Consider the following 11,438-nt stretch of genomic DNA (forward strand, 5'->3'; position numbering starts at 1 on the left):
TTAGTGTCAATTTTGCTATTCGGTTGGATGCATTGAAAGAAAAGGAATGCGAGAACATTATGTTCTATGCTGGAAGAGATGCAACTGATCATCGATGTTCACTTGAATAAAGTCGCTGCTCGCTCTCTACTACGATTTCTTCGAGTTTTGTTGTTTGGTCGCATGACTGTTTGTACGTAATATAGTGCGCCTCAGGGGTTCCAGGTTGCTAGTCGGTAATTGTTTAATTACTGTGCTTCTTTGTACTACAAAATATTTTTCCTCCTAACGAAAAACTTAACAATGCAAGGCGTGGTCGTGGAAAAAAATCACGTAATAAGATCTCTATACTACTATATTTTTTTTCTTTCAAATCGTGCCGTCATTATATACAACAGGCTTTTTATCATATACAAGAGCTCACAGAGGAAGGCACTCTGTGCAGCAACAATGATGCACTGGCCGTATAGCAAAACTTGGCCTGAATGCACGTGTTTCTCTATCTCTGTCCGAATAGACTCCTAAATAATATCCGTATTCGTGTACCGTCATCAGTTCTGACAGTTCATCACCTCATGCTCCAATTCCGATGAACTTCAGCTGCAACACAAAACCATCAAGTCAAGCTCGTTAGATGCCAACGAAATCAGCCGGGTACCAACTTTCAGTTGCGTTAATAACTGGAATCCGGCCGAAAGGAAGGTTACAGCATCGGTCAAAACTCACAAGGTTGTTCTTGGGCTCCTTCCAATAGAAGCCGTGGATGAATATAGGTAAGATGTTGCAAGCGATCAGCACGTATATCATCAGCGCGTGCATCCCCATCCATTCCATGGCGACTGTCGGCCGCCGATACCCGTAGATGTCGACCAGCGTGTAGATTCCGGAGAAGAGGAGCCCCGCGGCGCCGGCGGTGGCTAAGGTGTAGCTCAGGCTGTACAATGGCTTGTTCATGTGCAGTCCTGGCAGAGAACACGAGCGATCAATGGCAATGTTCTTGATGACCAGGAAAGAGAAATGTGCATGGCGGGTAGGCTCACTCTAGTAGTGCTTACCAAAGAAGTCCATGGCGAAGGCTAGGACTAGCATACTGAAGGAAGGGATTAGCCAGTTCATTATCCTCTCCCTGTGTTTCTGCAAAACAGATTTAGGAGAGAGAAAAGTTAAGGACTGTTGCAGTGGTCAATGGTATGCTGATCAAACTGATATTGCAATCTGCAAGTACCGTACCTGAAAATGTACGATGATGTGTCCGTATTGGAGCCCAATCAAGCATGTGACAATGGCCATCACGGAACTGATGAGAGCAGAAAGAAACTATAGTCAACATTTTCCATGGCTGCAGAACTTGCATTACATCTACAAAAGGAAGAGAAATGACGAAGAGTTTACTGACCTAAGAAGCCCTTCAGGGTCAAAAGGGGCCTGGCACCAAGAGGGAGCATCAGGAGGAAGGGGGCCATTTTGTGGCGAGTCGATGCTGCATTGCTGCCACAGGAGAAAAGAAATCAGAGATTGTATAGACAAGAGGCAGAAATCTACTGAAGAAAAGAAATAGAAATGCTATTAAAAAGAACCTTGGATCGTGCATAAACTGGTCGGCCGTAGAGATGCTGGATACCCAAGATTTTACGGTCGATCATGCCAACCGCATTGCAGCCTGGGCTAGTGTCACCTCTTACTCCACATTTCACCTAAGAAAGATTATGAATTTGAAGTTCATCAGTAATAATACTGGTATTGTTCAGTGAACACCTTTTTTTTGAACGAACCAGCACTAGTTGTGCCAATTCAGTGAACACCTCTTAGGATAAAGAAATGATGAACTAGAACTTACAAAGAAAGACTTCTCTATGGAGCCAGGACCTGATGTCTGGTACTCCCAGTCAGGAACATAGGTACCATACAACAGGCACATGTATGTGATCGCCACGACTGCGCCTACTAACCTGGATAAAAAGCAGTATATTACATTGTTATTAGAAACATAAGAACTGACGAATATCGAACAACATGGTTCGTGATCTTTTCCGCAGTGAAAAAATGGAGTACTTTTGGTCTAAACTCACAGTTGGTAGCGGTATCGCTTGAGCAAATCGTATCCATAATCTACATCTTCATCTCCTTTGAGCCAAATTTCACAGAGGGCAGTCAACAGATAAGCAATTGCAATTCTCTGCAACCAAGAATACATGGCATCAGTTACATACTTACCAAACACCAATTTTATACATCGTGTTAATGGACAAATACACAGCTCATAACAAAACGATGCATTCCAATATACCTGCAGTATACCCATCAGCCGTATTTCTTGAAGGTCAACCCCAAAAGTTAGACTGCGAACACCATGAAAGAATCCACCTGCAAGCGTAGTGCAGAAAAAAGGCATCAGATCAAACGCATTTTCATTTCCACAAGTGTACCTTTGGTCAGTTGAAGAAACATAGCAGCCCTCGTCATACCTTGTAGAACAAGACCGAGACAAAACAGCTTCAGTGCACGAAGCACTGCCTTTTTCGTGGCGTCCAACTTGTCCGGGACTCTCTGTAAAACAATAACAAATTAATAAGGTGACGCGATCGTCAGCGAGTCGTAGAGGTCACTGTTGGCGGTTTCAGAAAGGAACAAAGGCGGAAAACAAGCATCGCCATCTGGCTTTTGCCGGCGTGTACTACCTTGTACGCGAGCGCCAGGGCGACTCCGACGATGAAGAGGAAGAAAGGCATGACAAAGTCGGCCACTGTTACGCCATCCCAGGGGGAGTGGTTCATCGCCGGAATGAATGCCCCGGCGTCATCCACGATGATCATCAGCTGCAATAGGGGGGAAAAAACTTTTGTTTAACTTCTGTTTGAATTTTGAACAAGTGTTTTATTTCAATGATGAAAATGATAGGGGACCAACGAAACATTATTATTTGATAAGTACCAGCCGGTGGCTTAAGCAAGCATTTGCAAATCTATTTAGAGGCTAAAATATAATAACACGTTTGGTGAAACTTTAGGCTACATCTGATGGCGCTAAAAGGACCAAATAATAAACCAGAATATGCTGGTTCACTGCCAATGATTTTTTTTCTTTCCTACTATTAATTTGTGGTTCTTGAATTACCGCAACTTTAAAAACATGTATGGTTATAAAATTTTGGGAAATGCAGGAAGGATTATTCGATGAAAAGTGATAACAACTTTTCATGTTACATATTCGTTTAGAGAGAAAAGAAAAATTCACGGTTGCATATATATGGACTATATGGTGGTGTGGCATCAGATTCCGGGGCTCCAAATGCATTTCACGATCGAAAGACAAATATTCTAAACGGGGGAGAAAGCGCGCACGCTAGCCATTACCGTCGGCACTCGGCGACACCATCAGATCAGATAGAAGTGTGGGTGTGGCACCGTGGCAACGCCAAGAACATTGCGTGATGCGAGTAGCTTATTAGCACTAGGACAGTGTTGCATGTTTCGTGGCAAGCACGCACTAATTGAGTATTGATTGAGCCAGGATCCACACCGAACCAATTCATGAGTCATGACGCAGACGAGTAAAGGTTTTTCCAGTCGATGACTTCATCTAGTATATGCCGTCTACGCAACTCCACGGCCATTACAATTAATGCCGCGCAGTAGAAAAGACGACCATATGTCTGTTGTCCAAACATGGTGAGCAACTTATAGCAAAGACCAAAGAGCAGTAGGTGGAGAGGTGAATCACAAAAGCTAGAGCTTCACAGCGACGGGGACCTAACCGCCGACCGTGTCGCTCCCTGGCAAAATTGCGTGCCTAGCTTCTTCTTCTTCTACTAGCTAGTACCCTGTCACCTTTCGCGTAGTGGTGAAGGAGTAATCAACCTCGACTGATTGGTGATGCCATGCCGTGCTCCACTCAACAAACAAGCTCAAAAAAAAAAAAAATCAGAGATGATGCTGCTCGATCGATATTTTAAGAGAACGCGCACGCATTCGGGTGGACATGGGCATGGGCTAGGCTAGATCGAGGAGAGCTACTCAACTTGACGGTCCGGTCACCGTCGGCAAGGTGTATGTGCATACGCGTACGGTATGTGGTATACACGCGTGCTTCCTGTGCATACCAACATGGGTGTCATTTTCGACCCAGGCTTTGTTTAGTTCCAATTTTTTTTACAAAATGAGCACTGTAGCACTTTCGTTTATATTTGATAAATATTGTCCAATCATAGACTAACTAGGCTCAAAAGATTCGTCTCGTTAATTTCGACCAAACTGTGCAATTAGTTTTTATTTTCGCTTATATTTAATACTCCATGCATACATCTAAAGATTCGATGTGACGGGAAATCTGAAAAATTTTGCAAAATTTTTTGAGAACTAAACAAGGCCCCATTGGACAAGCAGTCAAGCGCACGCGCAGCGACGACCCAGATCGATAGAAACCCTGTCATGAACGTCGTCGTTGGGGGCGTTGGGCATCTGCTGTATCTGCGCAGAGTTGGGGGACCAGCTGCTGTTGCAGGAGGCGCCCCTTCCTGGGGATCCCATCAGATTTGCTCCATCCGTGCCCGTGCTATCTGCTCACCCGTCGGCGGTCGACCTTGGGCCTTAGCATGGACTGGGCAAATTGGGAACGTCGAGTCGGGGAGACGGGCACACAGTCACACACTGTGCTAGTGTGCTACTAGTTCAAGATCACGTTGTGGTTGTGGGAGACTCGTTCTCCCTGACAGGATAGAACGGGTGGTGACGTGACATCCAAAGGGTTTTTGTTGCTCCACTTTTGAATCCGTCCGAGAGACTTCAATTTCAGGCTTATCACTGGATCTTGACTGATTATCTCAAGATGTCGGAGACCATCTGAGCTGCCTAGAAGACTGTTGTCTGTTGCCGTGTAGCAGTCCGTCGACCGTCGTCGCTCCATCGAGCCTCGTAGCTGCGCTGTGACACCGACACTGTTCTTTGCCGAGCCAGGCCTTGTTTAGTTCCCAAAAAATTTTATCAAATTTTTCAGATTTCCCGTCACATCGAATCTTTAGACGTATGTATGAAGTATTAAATATATATAAAAATAAAAACTAATTGCACAGTTTGGTAGGAATTGATGAGACGAATCTTTTGAGCCTAGTTAGTCCATAATTGAACAATATTTGTCAAATACAAACGAAAGTGCTACTATTCCTATTTTGCAAAAAATTTTAGAAGTAAATAAGGCCCTAGTAGCTACTCCTTCCTAGTCTCTAGGAGTCACGCGTGAAGCATACTGTATGTGCTGAGGAAGCACAGCGAGGTGTAATAAGGCCTTGTTTAGTTCGCAAAAATTTTCAAGATTCCCTATCACATCGAATCTTTAGTCGTATGCATGGAACATTAAATATAGATGAAAATAAAAACTAATTGCACAGTTTACCTGTAATTTGTGAGATAAATTTTTTGAGCCTAGTTACTCTGTGATTGGACAATGTTTGTCAAATAAAAACAAAAATGCTACAATAGCTAAAACAAACTAAACCAGGCCTAACACTCCGGGCGCCAAAAGATGATGGCAACATAAACCGGGGTCGCAATCACGCGTTTGCAAATGACGTGACGCGACCCATCCCCATTCCCCCGTTCCTCTAGGAAACGAAGGGCGCGCGAGAGAGGTCGCTCGTACGGTTACGGGTGACTGGGGTAAAGGACACCCGTATCAGGCCACACGATCTACGCGGCAGGGACAGAGGATCGCTCCCCTGTCCGTTGCCGGTGGCGGTGGTGCGTTCCTACGCCTCTGCGGGCTCTGCGGCCACACATCTGGGCATATCGATCTGGCTGGCACCATGATCAGCAAGAGCAGCAGGCAACAGCTGCAAGATGGCCCCCCCTACCCATGCAAAGGAATTTCGGCGCCTTGTTGACCGTGTCTGAATCACGTCATTCTCATGTGTGGCTCACATGAAGCTGCCGGACGGACCGTGGGCGTTCCCAACTTTTGATCCATCCATCCATCCATGGCCTTGAACGCATGTCGACGATCGAGGTCCCCTGCTGGCCTGTACCTCACGCATCTGACGATTCCGCGCGTTTCCTGTGCGTGGGCTCCCCCGAACCCGTCGCGGGCCAAAGCAAGAAAACCCAAAGAGAACGCCGCGGTTATGGTTGTGGTGGTGGACTCGTGCCTGGTGGTGGGGCTTTGCCGATACATTGCATGTGGAGCAGGCGCACCCGACGGCCGGCGGTGTTGCGACAGGTGGAACCGATCCTCACCTCCGGTTAAAGCCCACTACGTACCCCCCGCTCGTGGCGTTGGTTTCATTCAACTACACGCGCTCCGCCGTGGGTCGTGCCGGGACTTGTTCCAGGGCTCCGCGACGACGCGGTGCACCGACCCAATGATCGCTAGAGCACGGAAGAACTGAGACCTAGTTAAAGCTACCCCCAACAACTACCCAAAGTGTATGGGCAAAAGCTAACGCGACAGGCCGGCCTCACGGGCTCACGGCTCGCGCGAGCGAGCGTGCCAGGACCGGGCGAGGGACGGTCGGACGGTCGGACGGACTCGCGAGCGTACTGCAGATGCCGGCGCTCCCGGCCGGGGCGGGAGGGAGAGCGCCCCGTCACATGGCAAAAGGCACCGCGCGTCCCATGGTGACTCATGGGCCTGCTTGTCCCGACGTGGAGAGGCCACCGGCCGCTCGCCGACGCCCGACGCGACGCGGGCACGAGCACAGCTAGCACAGGGCATATGCTTTTCGGCGTTCCTGCTGCTGGGAATATGGCCCCCCGGCTCGCCGCCCGGTCGCGCCACGCGGCCACGGCCTACGCGGCTCGTGCTCTAGTACGGGTTTTTTTTTTTTTTTTTGGGGCCTGCAGCTACTACCCAACATTCTATTCGTACTCCAGCTGTTGTCTGAACGCCGCGCACAGACAGGCCGGACAGATCTCTCGCCCAACGACCAAACGCTCATGCTTTTCTCCTGTTTCCAGACTGCTCAGCCAATGCAATAGGACGTACGGGTTGCTACACTGTAATACTCTAAGAGAAGTATAGTCACGTAACGTACGCGAGCTACAAGAGTTGCCGCATCAGATTTGTGATGGGTTGAAAGAGAGAAGATAAGAGAGGGAGCAAAACTGGCTGCGCACATATAGGGCAGTCTCAATGAAAAAAAGTAGAATGATTTCCTTTGTTCATTCATTAATTAGGATGCTATGTAAACAAAATGGTGATGCATCATTAGAATTAAGGAAGAGTACGAGAGGACAAAATTGTTTGTTATACGAGAACACAATGTCTATATGGGAACTAAGATTATAAATAGATGTGTGACGAATAGATGATGGGAGAGAAAAGATACATGATTGGACCAAAAAGAAAATACTTTGAAAATTACTATTCATTAAAAATATAGTTTCTAAATGTAATGTCTACCTGACTTAGCAAGTGTTGTACAAACTATCTAATAGTTTCTAGGTTGAGAATACCCTATAGAAAGTAAGTGACCTCCAAGAGCATTTTTGTAAGAAAGTAAGTGGGCTACATGTTAATACCGAAGAACATTTTTGTCAGAGAGTGGGTGGGCTACATGTCAATAGTCTAGATATTTCGTATCTTAGATATTTTCATCCATGATTCTAAGCATATTGATAAGTCAGAGCTAGAAAGGCACAGATTTCTAAGCATAAAAAATAAACAGAGCAGAGTCGAAAATGATGGCACATCATTTTATAGCATCTTCCATTCTTTCTATTCTTTACTCTCTTTTAGAGGAAAAAAAGCATGCTCTCAATTCCACTTTCAATCTCTCTGTTCGCTATATATCTGCAATACAAATTACATACTATATGCATATTCATCCCTATAAACATATGTTCAAGCTATCCTTTCGAGCACCTATAATTCACTCGAGATTTAGCCCCTCTGACTAATTTTATTATATCCTAATTCCAGTGCGCATCATGTCGCTCACTTTGCGAAAATATCTCTACTATTACAGGTTCGACCAATCATTTAATCTGTTGCATATTTTAAGCTGCATCTTGATATCCACACACTTTTTTTTCTATATATACCTGTCTATTACAAGTGGAGTACATGCACTCATCAACTATCAAGATGGCATGGACAGATGAGCTAGAGTTGACAAATAATTACCAATACTTTCTATGGGGTTCCCCTTTTTTTTTCTACCCAGCTAACGCAAGAAACTAGGTAAGCAACAGCGACCGGAAGCCACTAAAAAAATAAGATCAATCCGTGCATATGCAGTTCGAGTCCAACGTCCGTACGGTGTTGAACGCGGCCTTTCTTATATTGCCAAAATGCCTGAACCACAACAACCCATCACCGACGGTTCTAACCCCATTGGTGTCGTCTGAGTTGGGCGATGCGACAGGAGCAAGCTACTCCCCCTTGCGAACCCGGCAAGCCACCAAGCCGGTGATTGTTAATCTTGTTCAGGTCTAAATAACAATATCTATCTCCATAGGCATGCATCAAGACGGTGATCTGATCTAAGCTTCTTCTGCCTATCGATAATAATGGCCACAGTAGTAACTGTCAGCAGAAAATAGACCGGCAGAAAAAAAGCTCAGAAACGGAGGATTTGCTGTTTGAGGAAGAAGAAGAGAACAGACAGAGCTGGAGGAGGAGCAACAACAGGTTGATGGCGGCATGGACAGACAGAATCGGAAGCCGTCGTGTCGCTCGATGCAGGCCTCACTGGCTAGCTGGTAATATTCCCTGATGATAGATAAAGCTAAAGCTTGTACTGATGGGTTTGTTTAAGCAACCCTATGCTTTCTTTTGATTACTCCCGTTTAGGTACGAACAAAAAGGGCAAAAAGAAGAAAGCAAACTGAACTAGTACCGCTGCTGCTGCTACCACCACGCACGCATCATGATTATCCATGAACATGTGTGGTTGGCATCAAGACCATAGCAGCAGAGAGTCGATCGGCAGCCAGCAGAGACCCCCACTCAGCAAGCAATTCGATTTGGTTTCGATTCGGTAGTAGTAGGGAATTCAAACTCAAACGTATAGCCAACCATTGGATCAAAAAGCAGGAAGGAGGTTTATTAAAAAAAAAAAAAGCAGGAAGGAGGGAGGGAGCAAGCAGGGGAGGGAGGAGGATAGATGCGAGTGGTTTGTTGTACGTACCAGCACGGTGATCCCACGGAACACGTCGAGCGAGACGAGGCGCTGCGGCCGAGTCGACGCCGGCGCCGGAGGAGAGGGCGTGGACGACCCGCGGCGGCGCTTGGGGTAGTCGTCGCCGCATGGCGCGGTGGTGCCGCCGGCCTCCAGATCCACGGCGATGGCGGCAGCAGGCGCGTCGTCGCTGCGGACGAGCTCGTAGCCCCCCATCGCCTCGGTTCCGTGCCGCTGCCCGCCGCACGACTCCGGCGACGCCCCTGCATTGGCCGCAGCAGCGCCCATGAGCCGCGAGGGAAGACGAAGAAAGAACCAAGCCTCCCCCCGGCCGCGCGCGGTAACACACGCAGCAGCAGCAGCTACAACAAGTGCGTGACGAGATGCGATGCGGCACGGAAGGCGCCCGCTCACCTGGCAACTTGCGCCAACCACTTGCCGGCCTCGGCTAGTGCCTCTGCCTGCCTGCCTGGCCTTGCCTAGTGTTCTTGGTTCGCCCTTCACTTCGTTCGCCGCAGCGATCCGCCGTGGACGCCGCTGGCTGCTCTGCACCTGATCGCCGCAGCTTTGGTTGCAGCAGGGTCGATCGCCGCGAGATTGGCGAACGGGGATATGTGCGTGCGATACATATATATATATATATCTATACACGGGAAAAAAGCACCGGGGGCGTGCGTGCGTGCGTGCGTGCGTGCTCCGGACTTGGTCCCTTGTTCGACTCCGTATCCGGGCTTCCTCGTGACGGTTCTTGTGTGTGTGTGTGTGCCGTCTCGTGGTGGCTACAATTGCGCACACGGCAGGTACACACACGTCGCGCAGTCTGGGTCCTTCGATCACGTGACAAACGGCCTCCTCTTCTTTCGGTTTCGGCCGATCGATCGATCTCTCTCGGTCTCGGGCCGTTGGATTGGAACGTTTCCGCGCTTTTCGTGGTGCATGTCGACGGTGGTGGTGTAGTTAAGGACTGTTCAAGATGTCACTGAAACGGGTAGAAAGAGACGGTGCCAGCGTGCGTTGTGCCGAGGCCAGACTGCGCCGGGAGTCCCATCGTGCTCCCGATCCCACGTCAACATATACCGATTCCGTGTCAGCGTGCGACAAGTGCTAGCAGTTCATCTCGTGCTGCCAACTGCTTCGCTATGGATCGATCAGCCTACCGGTACACCACGAATCGGAAATGGCGCGGGCCTCGACTCTCGACCAGTCGAATCCAGACGAAATGCACAGTTGGGGATCCAATGTCTTGATTATCATTCATCACTGGCAAGGCATATGGGATCGGAATGGGAGGCAGGAATCCACGACGGCACGTTCGCCAGTTGATGATGTCTCTATCTATATAAGCTGAGCCGCTGATGAGGCTGTGTGGGGGCATGAAAAGGACACATGGAGGCCTGTTACATCTGAGATAAGTTTAAAGCCTGCCTAATGTGGGGGCCTCATATGAATTGGGTCCAATGTCTAGTTTTGTGCTCAACGTTAGAAGGCCTGTGGGGTTTCGCACCTGGGCCCAACAGCAGCGGACTTGTGGGCTTCAAACCAAGTTGCACTTCACCTGCAGCCTGGAGACCTAACCCATCAACCTCTCCTCGGTTTTTTATATATATTTTTAATCTTTTTATTTAATATTTTAATAATAACTGTGTAACCCTTTTTGGTGTCACGGAAATTATATGTTTCTCTTAATCGTGTTGTTGGTCGTGCTCTAGGGCTTGTCTCCTCATAAAAAATCATATTTCTCTTATTAAAATGTGTCAAATGAACATTATTTTTATAAAAAAAAAGTTGTAGCTATTGATGAGACCTACAAGATTTTGTTTTGAAGTTTTCATCTGAGATCATTAACATGCTCAAGAAAAAAATACAAATATTATGGGGCATATTAATCACATACCAAAACTTATCTTTTCAGTAAAAATCATCTCTTTCCACATAATGTTGCATAATAAAAAGAATAAGAGCTAAGTGCAACTCCGTCAGATTAAGGAAAACAATCTCCTTTCCCTAATAACTATCATATATGGGAATAAGGTAAAAAAAAATCTACTCCAGTCGATCCCTTTCTAAGGCCCTTTGCTATATTTTTCTCAATCCCTCAAATAGAGGTGAGTAAAAGCCATTTTTCTCGATCAACTTTTCGCCCCTTCCTCAATCTGGTGGAGCACAATTTCTCTATATTTTTTTGAGTTTTGGAACATTGCCCAGTCTTAACATTAAGCAAAGACAAAAACATTTAGTTACAACTTTTAGGTGGGTTTCACCCATTCATCACCCTCAGAAAAAATGACAAAACATTGCAACTCCAAACTCTCCTTAAACTTCTCCTGCCCCTCAACACACCTTGGTAACC

The 11,438-nt window shown here is 47.1% G+C and overlaps 1 protein-coding gene across 1 annotated transcript; it reads right to left on the reverse strand.

The window, feature by feature from the left end:
- LOC8075249 (heparan-alpha-glucosaminide N-acetyltransferase) lies at window positions 299-9,455 on the reverse strand. Its single transcript, XM_021463682.1, has 12 exons — window positions 9,098-9,455; window positions 2,658-2,795; window positions 2,445-2,526; window positions 2,267-2,343; window positions 2,049-2,155; window positions 1,817-1,928; window positions 1,557-1,673; window positions 1,376-1,467; window positions 1,210-1,276; window positions 1,035-1,113; window positions 706-941; window positions 299-579 (listed from the first exon to the last, which is right to left on the reverse strand). The coding sequence occupies exons 1-12, from the start codon at window positions 9,374-9,376 to the stop codon at window positions 553-555; spliced, it is 1,413 nt and encodes a 470-aa protein (XP_021319357.1). The 5' UTR covers window positions 9,377-9,455; the 3' UTR covers window positions 299-552.

Source organism: Sorghum bicolor, chromosome 6 (assembly GCF_000003195.3).
Source record: "Sorghum bicolor cultivar BTx623 chromosome 6, Sorghum_bicolor_NCBIv3, whole genome shotgun sequence".
In the NCBI taxonomy this organism is placed as follows: Eukaryota; Viridiplantae; Streptophyta; class Magnoliopsida; order Poales; family Poaceae; genus Sorghum; species Sorghum bicolor.

Bases quoted from the DNA above. Each gene is read 5' to 3' on its own strand.
- LOC8075249 (XM_021463682.1), bottom strand. From the start codon at position 9,376: ATGGGCGCTGCTGCGGCCAATGCAGGGGCGTCGCCGGAGTCGTGCGGC. The intron at 2,156-2,266 runs GTATATTGGAAT...TCTTGGTTGCAG, and splicing joins GGCTGATGGGTATACTGCAG to AGAATTGCAATTGCTTATCT. The intron at 1,929-2,048 runs GTGAGTTTAGAC...CTTTTTATCCAG, and splicing joins AAGCGATACCGCTACCAACT to GTTAGTAGGCGCAGTCGTGG.